Source organism: Podarcis vaucheri, assembly GCF_965113315.1.
Source record: "Podarcis vaucheri genome assembly, chromosome: 11".
Classification (NCBI taxonomy): domain Eukaryota; kingdom Metazoa; phylum Chordata; class Lepidosauria; order Squamata; family Lacertidae; genus Podarcis; species Podarcis vaucheri.
The window spans coordinates 56,026,321-56,043,021 of record NC_138749.1 but is presented as its reverse complement, the minus strand read 5'-3'; the positions used below and the strand labels follow the sequence as shown (position 1 = coordinate 56,043,021).

The following is a 16,701-nucleotide window of genomic DNA, read 5'->3' as shown; positions in this document are numbered from 1 at the left end:
ACCTCCCCCCCCCCCACAATTTTGCTTGTTTGCCCCCCTGCGTTCTGCTCTGTCACCATGCTGGAGTTGGTGTGGCTTCCTATTGGCAGCCACCTGAACTGCAGCATGTCAACAGCATTGCATTTTTATGTATATAGCAGGGGTGGCCAACTCCCAAGAGACTGTGATCTACTCATAGAGTTAAAAACTGTCAATGATCTACCCCCTTTTGGGGGGTTCAGGTCAAAGTTGTTGAGTTTTTTCAGGGAGGAGGTAAAATTTTGAGCTTTTTTAAGGGGAGCCACAGTTGTTCAGCTTCTTTGGGAGGAGCCAGTGATCTACTGCAGATGTCCAGTGATCTACCGGTAGATCACGACCTACCCATTGGACATGCCTGATATATAGGAAGAAGTGAATAGGAAACAACAACATCAGTGGTTGCTATAGCCGAACTTCACTGACTTAGGAGCCTTTGTTACTGAGCAGAATAGAATCAGGCTTTTGGAACAATCAAGCTATTCATTTGTTTAGTCAACATTACTTTTATGAATTTGAACAGAGGTCCATCTAAATTCAGCATTAGGAAATTATCATGGAAACTCAAAAACAGGAGAAAGGTTTTTTTTGAAGCAAACCACAGATGGAATATATTCTGACAAATGCACTCATTAGCGAAAAATATCACCTGCGAAAAATGTAATAATCCTTTTCAGAAGTTTCATTTTGACTTGCTTTACTTTTTTGACAGTCTTTGAGAAGAGTTGGAAAAGATACTACAATTTTGCTGACTTGCATCACTGTCTTTCTTTCTTACCTGCCTGAGGCTGGCCAATATTCTAGCTTTTTCCTATATTTGAGACAAGTAAGTAATTTAAGGTATTTTTTTGAATATTGTACAAGTTGTTCTTGATAGATAAATTAAGAATACATGCAGGGAACAAATGAAGCCTTGAAAGTATCAAACATGTACATAGTATGTAGCCGTTGCATTTATTAAAAATATGTAACACTTTTTTCTGAAGAAAATAGCAAAGAAGTTTACACAGTAGTAAAATCGCTAAAAATACAATGAAAGCAAATTCGTAAAACTATAAACCAGTTGTGCCATACAGTTACAGCAGTTAATGAAATTAAACAGTGTAATCTAGAGTTTATTCAAAATGCCAGTCATTGGTAAAAATGCAAAGCTGTTTAAATAGCACAGTGCCAAAAATCCAGATTGCATGACTAATAATTGTATTATCGCAGTAGATCCCCACCCACCCCTTTTTAAAAGTAGGTCAAGAAGTTCAAAGGTAATTTCTGATTCCATATTGGGAACTTCTACTCAAAAGAAAGTTTCAAGCTGGGCCTTGAGATAACAAGGGGTTTTTGGGATGTGGTCATAGGCATTATTGACATGTACCATATTATATGGGTTTTGTTCTGAAACTTATATGGGATGGATCCCAGCATTTTGTTTTTCTTATGAAAGGATCCCTTCCATGAGCATGGCTCTCCTGTTGACAGGGCAAAGAGTTAGGATCCAAACCGTTTGGGTTTTTTCTTAACTATTTGAAAACACCCAGTTTCTGCTCTAAATTGGCATGTTTCTGTATTTGTAAAACAAAACAAGCTTGGAATAATCTCCAATATTATTGTTAGGCAAAAATAAAGGCCCAAGACTTTCTGTTCCTGGTAGGCGAAGCAAATGAGCAGAACACTCAAATCTTCCTTGAACATCACTTAAGAGAAGATTTTAATTAAGCAGTATATAAGTTGTTTGCATAAAAATAAATGAAAAACCCTCTCTGCTCCTCTTTTAGATAGAAGAAAAAGCTTAATATGCATGAATAATGATCCAAATGCAGAGAACTGCATATGTGACAACAATGCATTTAACTTTATGTTGATGTGTTTGTTCCAAACTAGCAGATCTGTGGGGGCATACTTTATTAGTATAATAAAATTAAAGACCAGAAAATGATAAAGGCACACCAAGAGGATGGGAGATACACACAGCATCTTAGGTTGCATATGTAGACATAATGTTTGATTGCGGCTTAAAAAGTAGACCTAAGCAGCAACTGCTGATAGACATATCCAGTAGCTTGTTCAGGATACAGAGGATTGGCTCATGTAACTGGGTAGAAAATAAAAAGTACACCAATGGAAAAGTTAGATTGGCTTTTGTCAAATTAGAATTGGCCTATAGCAGTTTGTTTTCCTGCATGTTTGCTGTAAGGCTGTGATCTTGTATACACCTGGGCATTCTTGATAATGCAAACCCCCCCCCCCCCAAGTGTAGTTCAGTGAGTACGAAGGAAAATGCATGACTTAAATATGGAACCATAATACATAGGTTGGTGGTTCTTTTTATTTCCCGTAAGAGAGTTCAATTTATAGTCTTATACTAAATATGACCTTAATGTCATGACCTATATTTGACTGGATGTTGATACAATTTTTTTACCTAGTCTTCACTGCCATCTTCCTTTCCCCACCCCAACTCTTATTTCCACCTCTGAAATCACTTTACCTTCCAGTCTTTACTGTATGAAAATCTACTGTACTGGGTTGCTTTAGTTTTGTAAGCTGCCTATAAATGTAATTGTTCTTCACTTACTGTTTCTTTGAACTTTACACGCATTGTTTTTGTGTTATCTGCAGGTGATAAAATTTGAGTATGCCAGCATTGCAGCATTCATAGCTGTGATAGGAATTCTATCTATCGTTGCACAGGTAAGCATTTACAATCCTATGTCTTAGGTGACAGCTCATAATAAAAGGCAAATATTAACGATCAGGGTGATAAGTGATTTGCACATTAAGTACATAATGTGTTCTGTGGGGAGGCTGAGATAGAGGTGCGCAAATTGTGACTGAATTCTTGTGGCCTTCTTGCAGACCACAGGTGATTAAAAACAGTCTTGACATTCTTTGGGAGGAAGAAAACTTCGTTCATGAAACATTTTCTAATTTTCTGAGATTGTTAATTTGGGGTTTTCATCAGCTGTATGCCATAATCATCACAATTATAACAAATAAAGGCTTGACGTATCTTGCTTTGCATGTCACGAGTCTATCTCATATATTAGTTTTACCTTTTAAGTTGAATTACTGAAATTAATGAACTTTTCCACGATATTCTAATTTTTCGAGTTTCACCTGTACAGTTCTTGAACATTCAACCAAGCCTGTAACTTTTTAATATGTAATATACAATGAACCTAGATGAGATGTATGGTTTGCTGCCTAATGCTATATTCCTAGAAAAGAAAAGAGGGATCTTTATGCATAAAGGTGTCCCTGCCTGGTTTCTGTTAAGGTTGTTACATTTCCAGCACCTTTTCAACATGCAAGAACTTCTAGCTACAATAGAATGGTGTGCTTGTTTAAAGTTTGATGCAGACAGGGAGAACATTTTTTTACTCCAGGTCTGAACAACATTGATACACTTAGGGTCCATATTAAAAAGTTTAAAAGCGCTAACAATCCTGGGATAATAAAATGGTATTTGGGCTGGTGCGGGAAAGGTATCTGACTGGTTTCCTGGAGAACATTTTTAAGCTGGAGTTCTGCTACTCAGAAGTCCTCTCCCTCTCCTTTTCACATGAGTTGCTTGTATTGTATAGTATAAATGCTTTACCAAATGTCTGCCTTGTCTGCCTTGGGTAGTAAGACTCATTTAGGGCCGAGAGCTGCGCACACAATTTGACATCTGTTTGATGTGAGGCTGCCTTAAGAGCCTGCCCTCCCCTAGATCCCCTGCATAGTTAGGGATTAGCAGTCCATAACTGAAAAGAATGCGGTCATAAAAATGGGATGGGGGATGAAATTGCAGTGGTTGGGAGTGCCAGAAAGGAAGGATGCACATGAATACTCATGAAATCATTTTTCCGATTAACTATTGGAGGAAGCGCTAGGGAAGGGGCGGATCTTCCCATTGGGCCAAATTTGATAGGAGCTCCGGGCCAACCACCTGTCCATCCCTTGATATCACTATGATGTCAGGAGATGTGCTTTGAAGTCCCAACAGTTGCAACAAGCGAGTGATTTTAAAGGCAAAGTGTTTTTCCAGCCATCCCTCCACCCCATCACCTCCTGTTTGTGGATGCTTTCAGACAACCCCTGTGGTCTGTTGCAAAGAACTCTGCAGGTTTTAACCCCTACTCATCGGCTAATGAGAGAATCTTACTATCTATCCTTTACTGAGAGCAGGATATGCAGCCAGTGCTGGATTTAACCCTGTCTTCCTGCCAATCAGCTTATGTCGCCAGTCATGTCAGTTGATGAGTGAATGGGTGGGCATGTTTTGGGGAAAATGGATCCACAGCCCAAATTGGATCCCTTAGCTCATGGGTAGGCAAACTTAAGGCCCAGGGGCCGGATCCGGCCCAGTCGCCTTCTAAATCCGGCCTGCGGACGGTCCGGGTATCAGCGTGTATTTACATGAGTAGAATGTGTCCTTTTATTTAAAATGCATCTCTGGGTTATTTGTGGGGCATAGGAATTCGTTCATTCCCCCCCCCAAAAAAAAAATGCCCCCCCAAGGTCTGAGGGACAGTGGACTGGCCCCCTGCAGAAAAAGTTTGCTGGCCCCTGGCAAGTCACAAATGGCCTGCAGGGCACCCCTGAGACAGTTCAGAACGTGCATTTTTGAGTAGGAAATCCCCAGTTCAAATTTTGCCTTGTCTGTGGTTTCACTGGGTGGAATTAAAGCCCTTAATTCTTTTGAGTAGATATTTATACAACTGCGCTGTAAGTGATTAATTTGAAGCTTTGTGCTTCTAACAGTATCTTTTTAAAAAAATGCATGTATTGGTAATTAAATGTTTTTATTAGAAATATACAGAGAACTATCCAATTTTAAAGCTTTTTCCTACATTATTTATTATCTTTTTTTGTAGACTGTTTTTCTCAGTATCCTAATGAGGTCTATAGGAAACAAAAATACTGTGCTCCTTGGCCTTGGCTTTCAGATGTTCCAGCTGGCTTGGTATGGATTTGGTTCCCAACCTTGGTAAGTGCAGTAATTGCAGAATAGCCATGTCTCTGCCTATTTGCTTCAGTGCTCTTTCTAATTCTTTTACTCTTGGGTGTACTTTTATCTTTCAAATTGCTGCAAGTCACCTTGGGTGCCTGTTTGGGCTGGCAGTGGGATCAGTAATGGCAATGTAGAAATACTTTGATTAATTAAAAAAAAATGGGGTTTTTCCCCGAGTGCTGATCTGAACTTTCTAGACCAGTATTCCTCAGCCTTTTCATATCTGAAAATCCTTAGTCCCCGTGTGCATTCGTCGACTTACTTCTTAAATCTTTTCATAGGGCAGTATCCCGTAAAGTAATTCCATTAGCGCAATAACTTCTGGTTGTGCAGTGGAACGTTCCCTTCCTCTCCCGTTCTCTCCCTAGATTCCTTCGACTCCCTCCCCAGATCTGCTCTGGAGGGTTGGAGGAAAACCCAGAACAGATTTAGTGGATATGCAGGGAGGAATACTAATAGATCTACTTCATTGGATACCATCCCCTATATTTGTATGGTGGTAGAGCTCTTTAGTTTTAGTTGGATCAGAGACTGGATTACATTAGATAATAATGACATTCTAGACTTGGAGGGATGGAACAACAGATATGGCTGGCATGCCTATCTAATTTACAATAAAGCGGCGGTGCATAAAAATTTCTGAGTCATGTAATTAGATATTCGTTATATAAGGTCTGGGTGAGACATAGAAGGTTGTTAGAACTGAAAACCCCATGGTGGGTTTCACCATTGGAAGTGATATCGGTCAAAAAGAAAAACACAACAGGAAGATTGGCGACATACCAGCAGCTCCTAAAGGAGGAGCAGGGCCAATTAAAATTAAGACCATACGAAGAGGTGACCCAATACTGCACTACATTACAATATCATCAGATTGCCCAAATATTTAATCAGGACAAAGCTCTTGTGGTCCTCTTTTGGTCTGGCTGCAATGAGTGGGGTCCCAAGCCACACACTGAAAAGCATTGTGTTAAGACTAATGGATAAATATTTCCGTTCCTTTAGCCATCATATTGATTTCCACCTAACTTGCAAGTTCACTTTGTTGTCACACTTCTTTGTGAGTGTTTCATACTGGTCTGATTCATGTCTGCTTTTTAACTTCAGGAAATATACAACTACTGTCCAGTTTTGCCTTGCTGTGCTGTATTTTTACCCGAAGGCTCTTGCTTGTACATGATAAGATTCTTTATACGGGCATTGGCATTCCTGTAGAGTATGTTATACTCACCTGCTGTAGCAATTACTTACCATATTTTTCCGTGTAGAAGACTCCCCCATGTATAAGACGCTCCCTATTTTGGGGGACTCCAAATTAAGAAAACACCCCCTCATCACTACCTGTGTCTAAGACGAACCCGAATTTCAAACCTAATTTTTTGGTAAAAAAAACCGTAGTCTTATACACGGAAAAATACGGTACTTAGCCACAGTTATTGTGCAAAATGAGCACCACCTTCTGAGTACTATGGACTCCGCTAGCAGCCGCTACTGGTGTGGGGAAACATGCTAACTGATCGTCCTGATCCATTTCAGTGCTGCTAAAAATCACAGCTAGTGGGATAATAAACTTCCCCTGGAATGTTGCAAACCCTCATGGCAACTGTACCATGTAGTCTGACTACAATTCTAACGCTTCCAACAAGGTACCCCAATAGCTGGAGAGCTAGTTTTTGCTTCTGCATAGCTCCTTCGTTACAAGTGACGTAATGGCTTTGCTTTGTGTCTTGCTCTCAGGATGATGTGGGCAGCTGGAGCCGTAGCATCTATGTCAAGTATTACGTTCCCAGCAATCAGCGCTCTTGTGTCACGAAATGCAGACTCAGACCAACAAGGTGAGTACAGTGATTTTGTTTTTCATAGAATTGTAGAGTCGGAAGGGACCCCATGGGTCATCTAGTCCAGGGGTCAGCAACATTTTTCAGCAGAGGGCCGGTCCACTGTCCCTCAGACCTTGTGGTGGGCCGGACTATATTTTGAAAAAAAAAATGGACGAATTCCTATGCCCCACAAATAACCCAGAGATGCATTTTAAAGAAAAGCACACATTCTACTCATGTAAAAACACGCTGATTCCCGCACCGTCCGCGGGTCGGATTTAGAAAGTGATTGGGCCACACCTGGCCCCCGGGCCTTAGGCTGCCTACCCCAGATCTAGTCCAACCCCCTAGAATGCACAAATACGTAGTGGTCCCATGAGGGGATCAAACCAGCAACCATGGCGTTATCAGCCCCACGCTCCTATGTTCTAGGAAACCATGTTCTGTGAAGCATCTTCCATAGAGCTATTTTCTTTCCAACACCAGCATGCAAACATGTACCTGTGCTTCAGAAAACAATTTGCTTTTGGATGTTCACAGTACTCTAGACAAAGCAAGTGGTGGTATTATTGATCTTCACAAATGATGATTCTTTTTTTATGCGGAAGACACACAATTTTACCCTGGTCTTTGACACCTGAGACACATGTTTACAGGACCGGCTTAATTCCTGTAACACTAATTCATTTTAACTGTTTATAATTTTATAATCTGCTCTGAGGACCTGCTCTGAGGACAGGTAATAATAATAACAAGTATTATTATACTTGTACACAGACTTTGGTACAATTTCCATGGAAGGTTGATTGTGGTAGATTATTTTTCTCTTCCAAAAGTACTTTGACTGTAGCTGAGCCTTGTTTCCAGAACTGTTCAGTATTAGTGATGGCTAATTAAAATATACTCTTTGCAAATTTGGTCTCACAGGGCCAGCAGGAATGTGAGAATCTTGCAGTTGGTTATCCCAGCCTCTTTCTTGGCCCAGTTGCAGGCTCTGTGTGAGAGATTATCTGAACAGGGCATACAGATTTGGTTCCCTTTCCTGTGTAGGATATCTACAGTTTTTGCTGATTTGCCCAGAATGGGGCTAAATTTGTTGGCATTGCCATGAGAAAACATGACCTTTTAAAAGTAATCTGAGTGGGTAAGTGCAAGTTACAGCCGAAGAAATCCCAAAGTTCTTCCTCTTTTTTCAATTAAGAATCCTTTGAAGTACTGTATTTTTTAGCAGTTAGGAAGTTGATGTTAACACCCTCTAGTGGTGTTTTGAACATGTGACAGGTTAGTGTTTCTCAAACTGTGGATCAGAACCCATCAGAGCGCCTTAGGCCACTTTTTGGTGGGCCTCTGTGCCCCAGTTTGCCCAGTGCCTCCACACTTGCCCGCCCCATCTGCTCACTATGCCACACAGCCTTTTAATCAGACCAGTTCTGACTCATTTCATGCTAAGTAAAGGTGGTCGGGAGACAGAGAGAAGTTTAGGAAAGGGGGATGGAAGGAAGGTTTGTCTTGAGCAGCGATGGCTGGAGGAGGTGTTGAAGGAAATAAGATACAGATAAAAGATAAATCTTTATTATAATTATTCAGAAATAAACCAGGAATAGAAATGAAAGGGATAAGAAACAAAAGCAGTAATAGGTGGAAGAAGTGATCGTAAAAGGACCCAGAGAGGAGGGATGCAAGGAATGGTGAGGTCTTGGGCTTCAACTGGGGGTGGGAAAGGTACAAGTTGAATGTTAAAGGAGACTGGGAGAAGGAATGACAGGAGATGGGTGTGTGAATATTTTTGAGCAATATGTAGAGATGGGAAGGGGAAGGCCTCTGCATCAGCAAATTCTGCCTAAAATGAGGCAGCTAGGTGACAAGACTGACCGAGCAAGTTGTCTGTATTTAGCCTGAGGGAAACTGTAGTCCGAGGTATGGAGGACATTGCCTCAAGGAAAATGCTATAGCAAAAAATTTTATGTTTTCCAAAGATTAAATGTGGGCGATAGAAAGTGATGCCAGCCAGCTGATTATGCCAAACTCCACTTCCGCCGACCACCATTTTGCGGTTCATTCATCTCTTGCACTGCCATTTTGTGATTGGTGGGCTTCAGTAAAATTTGAGAACCCCTGGGTCAGAACTTTCCTCTTCCTTCATTGAAACAAGTAGACTAATTCAGTCATTTTGGAACAAGGAAAGTTCAGTTTATCCTCCTTAAACTATTTTATTGAAACTGATCAGTTTGAAATAAGGCCAGCCTGCAGGATAGCCTGAAGGTACAGTGATTAAACGGTAAGCTTTCCAGTTTTTGCATCATTTTAGAACGGGAGTCAAGCTCATGGAAATTATTTCTCCTGTTCTCTTGCTCTTTTACAGGTGTTGTCCAGGGGATAATAACTGGAATCAGAGGCCTTTGCAATGGTCTTGGTCCTGCTCTCTTTGGCTTCATATTCTTTCTGTTCCATGTGGAGCTCACCGAGTTGGCGCCTGTCCCGGATCCTGATAAAAAAGCAATGCAGGATCCAAGCGATGAGGTAAATTATTGTAAATCGTAACTTTTAATAGTGCTTGATCAAGGCACCCCACTTATTTGTGATGTTAAATTTCCTGGTAAGAACCCATGCTGTTCATATTATTATTAGACTTGTTAGTCACTTGTTAAACAAAGTTGTCCAGCGACTTAGAACCTATTTTAAACATTTTAAAATACGTTATAACATTGATACATCCACACAGAAAGACATACATAACAAGTAAGCAAAGCAACCCGCCCTCCCCATAGGTGAACCTCATGTTATATATGCTTTTCTTGCTGTATTTAGGTACCGAGTAAAAGTCTACGTAACATTTCACATAATGAAATCTTCTGGCATCCAACTATATACAAGATAGCCATTTTTAGGCTACATGTCTTCTTAGAGGGTGAAACATGGAGTAAATCTACAACTGGAATATCGCTTGATGGGTCTGCCAGTAGTTGGATATGATTTCCTTGCAGTGTTGTACAGCTGTGGCAAGTTACACACCACAAATTTCTCCTCTTCCACTACTTAAGAAAACAATTCTGTACCAACCGCTTCTATTTAAAAACCTATTTTTTGAAATTTCTTTAAAATAGTGCCAGTTGAGCATACAGTCCATTCAGGTTGTAAATGCTTGGTTTTTACAACTGTAAATGAGACCCTCTGCTTAAAATACACAACACCTCCTTGAAGAACAAACTACCAGAACCAGTTAAATGATTATTCCCCATGAATTGTACATCGAAACCACTGCATGAGCAGAACAACATCTGTTCATGTGGTGGAACTTCTCCCTCCACCCTGCAAAAAATTGCTCTGGCGTTGCTCTATTTTGTCCAGTCACTCCTGAAATTATTGTGAAGGTTGCCTTGCTTTTTGAAAAAAATGCCTGTAGGGACATTGGAACTTCCTTATGTACATGGAATTAACAGCAACGGTGGCTGAGTTTTTGTCAATAGTATCTCTTAGAGTGGTGATTTAGCGGGAAGAAACTCTAATGAAAATCCTCGCTACTGCATTTTTTACATGGCTGTTTTTGTATATATTTTCAAATTTTATATATGGATGTTTTATGATGGCCCATATTTGTAATGCCTAATAAAGTTTTGGCGAAGTAAGTATGTACATGGAATGCTTTCACAGTACAGTGGTACCTCTAGTTACGAACTTAATTCGTTCCAGAGGTCCGTTCTTAACCTGAAACTGTTCTTAACTAGAGGTGTGCTTTCGCTAATGAGGCCTCTTGCTGCTGCCACTGCCCCGCTGGCACACAATTTCCGTTCTCATCCTGGGGCAAAGTTCTCAACTCGAGGTAACTCTTCCAGGTTAGCGGAGTTTGTAACCTGAAGTGTTTGTAACCTGAGGCGTTTGTAACTCGAGGTACCACTGTACTCCAAAACTGCCTCTTCTGAGATTGCATTCAGTTCCATGAAAAAAATGATTCTTTAGATAATGCCCATATCCTTTATGAACTAAGGCTGAAAGTTTTTGAGAAATACAATACTGAGACTGAACGTTTACTTTGCCATTTGTGTTTGTCGACTATGTTTAATGGGCATTTCATTGTACCCGCCCACCCAGCCTCATCACCACAGTTAATCTATATTTATGTAGTTTACTCTTTGCTTGTGTGCTTGGGGTGCTTTGTAACAGGGTTGTCAGAATTTCCACAAGGTTATGGCCAATTAAGCACCTCCGTTGATAGTCCTGTATTTTCGATAATTTGCGTTTTGTGCTGTATGCACTGCTGAAGCCTGCGACAAAGGCTCTCGAGCGAAACATTTTACAAGTGCCTGAGTTTCATATTCTTCATCAGGGCTGATACGGGTGTAATCCTTTTACACTGCAGTACTGGACATGTCTACTCAAAAGTAAGTCCGATCAAGTTGAGCAGCTGGGTAGGCCGGCATGCTTGAGTTTAATCCCGTGGTTCAGACAGCCACTCTCAATTGTGGACCAGCTTCTCCCTTGCAGGTTCTGGACAGGCAATCTTGCATGTTTCAGCTGCCTCCTTGAGCAGGCTCTTCTCAGCCTTCAAGCCAAGGTGAGACACAAACGTGGGTTGTTTTCTGATTAACTTGGATGGTATTTGAAACCCCACTTCTAAGTGCTGCCTCCACTGTACATGACGTCAGACAAGAGATCTCGGCCCTCTTCTGAGTCAGGGAGGATGCGGGGCAGTGGAAGCCACAAATATTTTTTTTTTATTTTTTTTTTTTTGCATTTTAAAATTTTATTGGTTTCCAACCAGTTATACATTTTTATCCATGTCATAACATTCTTATCCATTTTGGACTTCCTTCAACGTTACTGACAATCATTCGTAGTTTTCCCTTTCATACGCATTCCGTTCTTACATATTGCCGTTTTCCCTCCCTTCCTTCATTATTTCTATTCGACAATACTTGTTAATTCTTTACAGTGCCTCTTTTAAACCCACCAGCGTTGTATTTACATCACAGTTGTTTTCCAGATACCCCACAAATTTCCCCCAGTCTTGAATAAACTTTTGGTCTTTTGTGTATCTAATTTTCCCTGTTAATTTATCCAATTCTACATATTCTATCAATTTTTCTCTCCACTCTTCCACCGTTGGAATTTCCTCCTGCTTCCATCTCTGTGCTAGCACAATTCTTGCGGCCGTTGCCGCATACTGAAAAAGTTTACGGTCCTCTCTTTCTATATCTTTTCTTACAATACCCAATAGGAAGATTTCTGGTCTTTTAACGAAGGTATATCTCAGCATCTTTTTCATTTCGTTATAAATCTCCTCCCAAAATTTTTTAATTTTTTTGCATTCCCACCATTGATGGTAAAATGTCCCCTCTGTCTGTCTGCATTTCCAGCATTTATTATCTATCTTGTACATCCTTGCCAGCCTTACTGGCGTCATATACCACCTGTAAAGCATCTTCATCATATTTTCTTTCAAAAGCGTACAGGCCGTAAATTTTATGTTCACCTTCCATAACCTTTCCCAATCCTCCAATTGGATATTGTATCCAAAATCCCTTGCCCACTGGACCATCACTGATTTCACTTCCTCGTCCTTCGTATTCCATTCCAACAGTATTTTATACATTTTCGACAGATTTTTACATTCATTATTCACTATCTCCTTTTGATACCTAGACTCTTTTTCCTCGTAACCCCTTTCCTTCACCTCCTTTTTGAACATTTCGTTAATCTGAAAATAGTGCAACCAATCATATGTAAAAACTTTGACCTGGTCATATGGTTTTATTTTCCACTTTCCTCCTTCGTTTGTCACCATTTCTTCATATTTTCCCCACTTTCCTCTCATGTTGATTTTCTTTACCCCCATTATCTCTAACGGAGATAACCAGTGAGGAGTTTTGGGTTCTAATATGTTTTTATATCTATCCCAAACCTCTATTAGAGCGCCTCTGAAAACATGGTTGCTAAACCCCTTGTGAACCCTCTTTTTGTCGCACCAGAGGTAGGCGTGCCACCCATGTCTGTTATTAAATCCTTCCAAGTCTAAAAGTTCATTATTCTCTAATTTTACCCACTCTTTTATCCAGCACAAACATGCTGCCTCATAGTACAACCTCATGTCTGGTAGGGAGAAGCCACCTCTTTCTTTTATGTCAGTCAATAGTTTGAATTTAATTCTGGGCTTCTTCCCTTCCCAGACATATCTTGAGATCACCTTTTGCCAGTCTTTGAAATCTTTTGTGCCTTTTATTATGGGTATAGTTTGGAACAAAAATAACAGCTTGGGGAGCACCATCATTTTAATCATTGATATTCGTCCCCAGAAAGATAGTTTCATTCTGGCCCATGTCTCCATATCTTTTTTTATTCTATTCCAAACTGGGGTATAATTGTTTTGGTACAAATCAATGTTCTTTCCGGAAAGCCATATTCCCAGGTACTTAACTTTTCTAACTACCTCAATCCCTGTTCTTTGCTGCAGTAGTTCGATCTTATCTTGGTCTAAATTTTTGACAATCATTTTTGTTTTCCCTTTGTTCAATTTAAATCCTGCTAAATTTCCAAATTTCCCCATCTCTTCCAAACTCTCCTTTATGCTTTCTATCGGCTCTTCCACAGTCAAAACCACATCGTCTGCATAGGCTTTAACCTTGTACTCGTTAGCCCCTAATGTGACCCCTTTAATTTGTCTGTTTTGTCTTATTGCATTTAGTAAGGTTTCCAGAATCACTATAAATAACAGTGGCGAAAGGGGGCATCCCTGTCTTGTTCCCTTAGCTATTTTAATATCTTCAGAAATGACGTTGTTAACTATCAGTCTTGCTTTCTGTTCTGTGTAGATTGCCCTTATACCATTCAGAAATTCCTGTCCCACCTCCATAACCTCCAAGTTTTTCAACATGAAGTCCCAGACTACATTGTCGAACGCTTTCTCCGCGTCTACAAAAATTAAGCTTGCTGGTTTATCGCACCTATCGGAAAGGAATTCAATAATGTTGACTATATTCCTTGTATTATCACTTATTTGTCTTCCTGGCAAAAAACCAGCTTGGTCTTTATGTATGATTTTTGATAATATCTTTTTTAATCTTTTAGCTAAAACGCCGGCAAAGATCTTATAGTCCGTATTTAATAGGGAGATAGGTCTGTAATTCTTAATCTGTGTTGGGTCCGAATCTTGTTTTGGGATTATTGTAATAAAAGCCTCTTTCCATGTTTCAGGAATGTCCTTTTCTTTTAAGATGTTATTCATTACATCGGTCAGCGGGGCTATCAACTTATCTTTCATTTCTTTATAATAGCTTGATGTAAACCCATCTGGGCCCGGTGCCTTCCCTCTTTTCAATTCTTTTATCACTTCTTCTACCTCTTCTCTACATATTAGGGCATTAAGTTGTTCTTTTTGGTCTGTCGGGATCTTCTTCAACATCTTTTCTTCGAGATATCTTTCTATTTTCTCCTTATTATTCCTTTCATTGTTCCTATATAGTTGTGTATAAAAGTCCACGAACCCTTTCCTAATTTCTTTCGGGTCTGTAATTTCTTCCCCATTTAATTCAATTTTGTTAATTAGTTTTTGTTCTTTCCTTCTTTTTACCTGCCAAGCAAGCCATTTTCCAGATTTATTTGCAAATTCAAAATTTTTTTGTCTTAGCATTTTTATATTCCATTCGACCTCCTTATTTATTAGCATTGCAAATTGGGTTTGTAGAGCCTTTATTTCCTGCCTTATCTTCTCATTATTAGGTTTTTTAATCAATTTTTGTTCGTTGTCCGTAATTTGTCTCAAGATCTCTTTTATCTTTTTTTCCTTGTTGTTCCTTTTCCATGCATTTTGTTGAATACATAGACCCCTCATCACTGCTTTGGATGCATCCCATACTACACTCATTTTTGTCCCTTTATCTAAATTATCTTGAAAGTATTCTGACAATTTTTTCTGTATTTTTTCAACAAATTTTTGGTCGTCCCAAAGATTATCATTCAGTCTCCATCTGAAAGTCCGTTCTTCGAATCCTTTTAACTCCATCTTAATCGGGTTGTGGTCTGAGATAACTTTAGCCTGTATTTCAATTTTTTGGATTCTTGGTACTAATTCGTTCGACACCCAAATTTGGTCTATTCTTGACATTGATTGGTTTGGTTCTGAATGGTACGTAAATTGTTTTTCTAACGGATGCCTAAATCTCCAGATGTCAATTAGGTTACAGTTCTTAATCATCATAAAAAAAGTCTTTGGCAACTTCCCTTCTTTATTCTTTGTTTCCCTCAATCTATCCATTTCTGTTGATACCACGCCGTTCATATCTCCCATTATTATAATTTTTTTATCCATATATTCAAATAATTTTTCTTCCAATAATCTAAAGAATTCTATCTTGTTCCCATTTGGGGCGTAGATTCCAACAATTATCAGTTCTTCACCTTGCCATTTAATCTGAGCCGCTATTATTCTTCCTTCCTCATCCTTAAATAGTTGGCGGGACTCAATTTTATTTTGAATATATAAAACCACCCCTCTTTTTTTCTTTTTGTCTGAAGATACAAATTCGTTCCCTAACCTTTTATTGATGAGGATCTTCCTGTGTTTTTTGGCCACGTGTGTTTCCTGTAAGCATATGATATCCAAGTTCTTCTTCTTTAAAATACGTTCAATTCCGTTCCGTTTCTTCTTATTATTCATTCCATTAATATTCCAGTTCCATAATTTTAACGTCATTCTCCTTGCCACTATCTGGATTTAAGAATTTAAACTTAAGGTCTTTCTGTCTCTTCTCCTTCTTCTTCTTCTCCCTCTTCGTCCGACTCTCTTCCGCTCTGTTCTTCTTCTTCACCTAGTTCAGATTCCTCCTTCTTTCTTAGTCCTCCTTCTGCTCCTTTAATCTCTTCCTCTCCTTGTTGTAGTTCTTTGTATCTTCTTGTGAATTTCCCTATTTCCTCAGGGCTTAACAATCTTCTTTTAACTCCTTTGTAAAAGAAAGAGACACCCTCCGGGAATTCCCATCTAAAATCGATCTTATTTTTCTTAAGTAGTTGCACCAGTGGTTTGTAAGCTTCTCTTCGTTTCAACAGCCTTATTGGAATGTCTTTAAATATAATTATGTAATTCCCGTCAATGTAAAGTCTCTTCTCTCTGTTCCTTTGCAAAATCAAATTTCTCATCTCTCTATCCTTAAAAGTAATTAGACAATCGCCTGGGAATTTCTTTAGTCTATTTGACTTAATTTTCATTCTGTAGGCATTCTGTATTGTCACTGCCAAATCCTCTTCCGGAAGCTCCATCCACTGCGCAATTTCTTTTATTAATCTTTCTCTTATATTTTCGTTTTGCATTTCTGGAACTTGCCTCAGCCTTAAATTAACCTCTCTCTGTTTCAGTTCATTCATTGCGATAGAGTCCTTTATTTCTTCTTGAATTTTGTTTAGTTCTGCAATCTCATTTCTCATTTTCTCCTCTTCCCTTTTCATCTCTTTCATTTCCTGTTTTGTCTTTTTTAATCCTTCATCCACTCTCCTTGAGACCTCCTTAATCTGTCCTTTTAATTCACTGACTGTCTCCTCAATCTTCTTATCCATTTTTCCTATTTTATTATCTACCTGTTCTAACTTCATCTCCAAATTCTTTTCGCTTTGTTTTATTTCTGCAAACATCTTCAATATTTCTGTTCTAAATTCTGTTTCCTGTTTTGAAGCTCTCCTGTCTGTTGGGGTCCCCCCCTCTCCCCCTTTTTTCTGTGTGTGCAACATATTCCTCAGTGTTTCGATAACAAATATGTAAACTGTGTTTTCCTGTGTAGTTATAGTTCCAGCACTATTATATACTGTTAAGCACTATTAACCTGACCACCAAAAACCAGGAGATATCACCTGTATAAGGGGAAAGAGCAGAGAAAAGAGAAAAAACTAACG

At 39.3% G+C, this 16,701-nt stretch overlaps 1 protein-coding gene across 2 annotated transcripts in view; it reads left to right on the top strand.

Moving 5' to 3' along the window:
* LOC309542697 (hippocampus abundant transcript-like protein 1) overlaps positions 1 to 16,701 on the top strand; it is a 44,925-nt gene that overhangs the window by 25,372 nt on the left and 2,852 nt on the right. Inside the window, exons 7-12 of one of the 2 annotated variants that reach the window (XM_082241603.1) lie at positions 728 to 841; positions 2,629 to 2,700; positions 4,869 to 4,981; positions 6,743 to 6,840; positions 9,188 to 9,345; positions 11,150 to 11,526. In XM_082241603.1, coding sequence (XP_082097729.1) covers positions 728 to 841; positions 2,629 to 2,700; positions 4,869 to 4,981; positions 6,743 to 6,840; positions 9,188 to 9,345; positions 11,150 to 11,155 — 561 coding nt within the window. In that variant the 3' untranslated portion in view covers positions 11,156 to 11,526. Of the gene's footprint in view, positions 1 to 727; positions 842 to 2,628; positions 2,701 to 4,868; positions 4,982 to 6,742; positions 6,841 to 9,187; positions 9,346 to 11,149; positions 11,527 to 16,701 lie in introns of those variants that run through there. The other variant, XM_082241602.1, reaches the window with a different exon arrangement.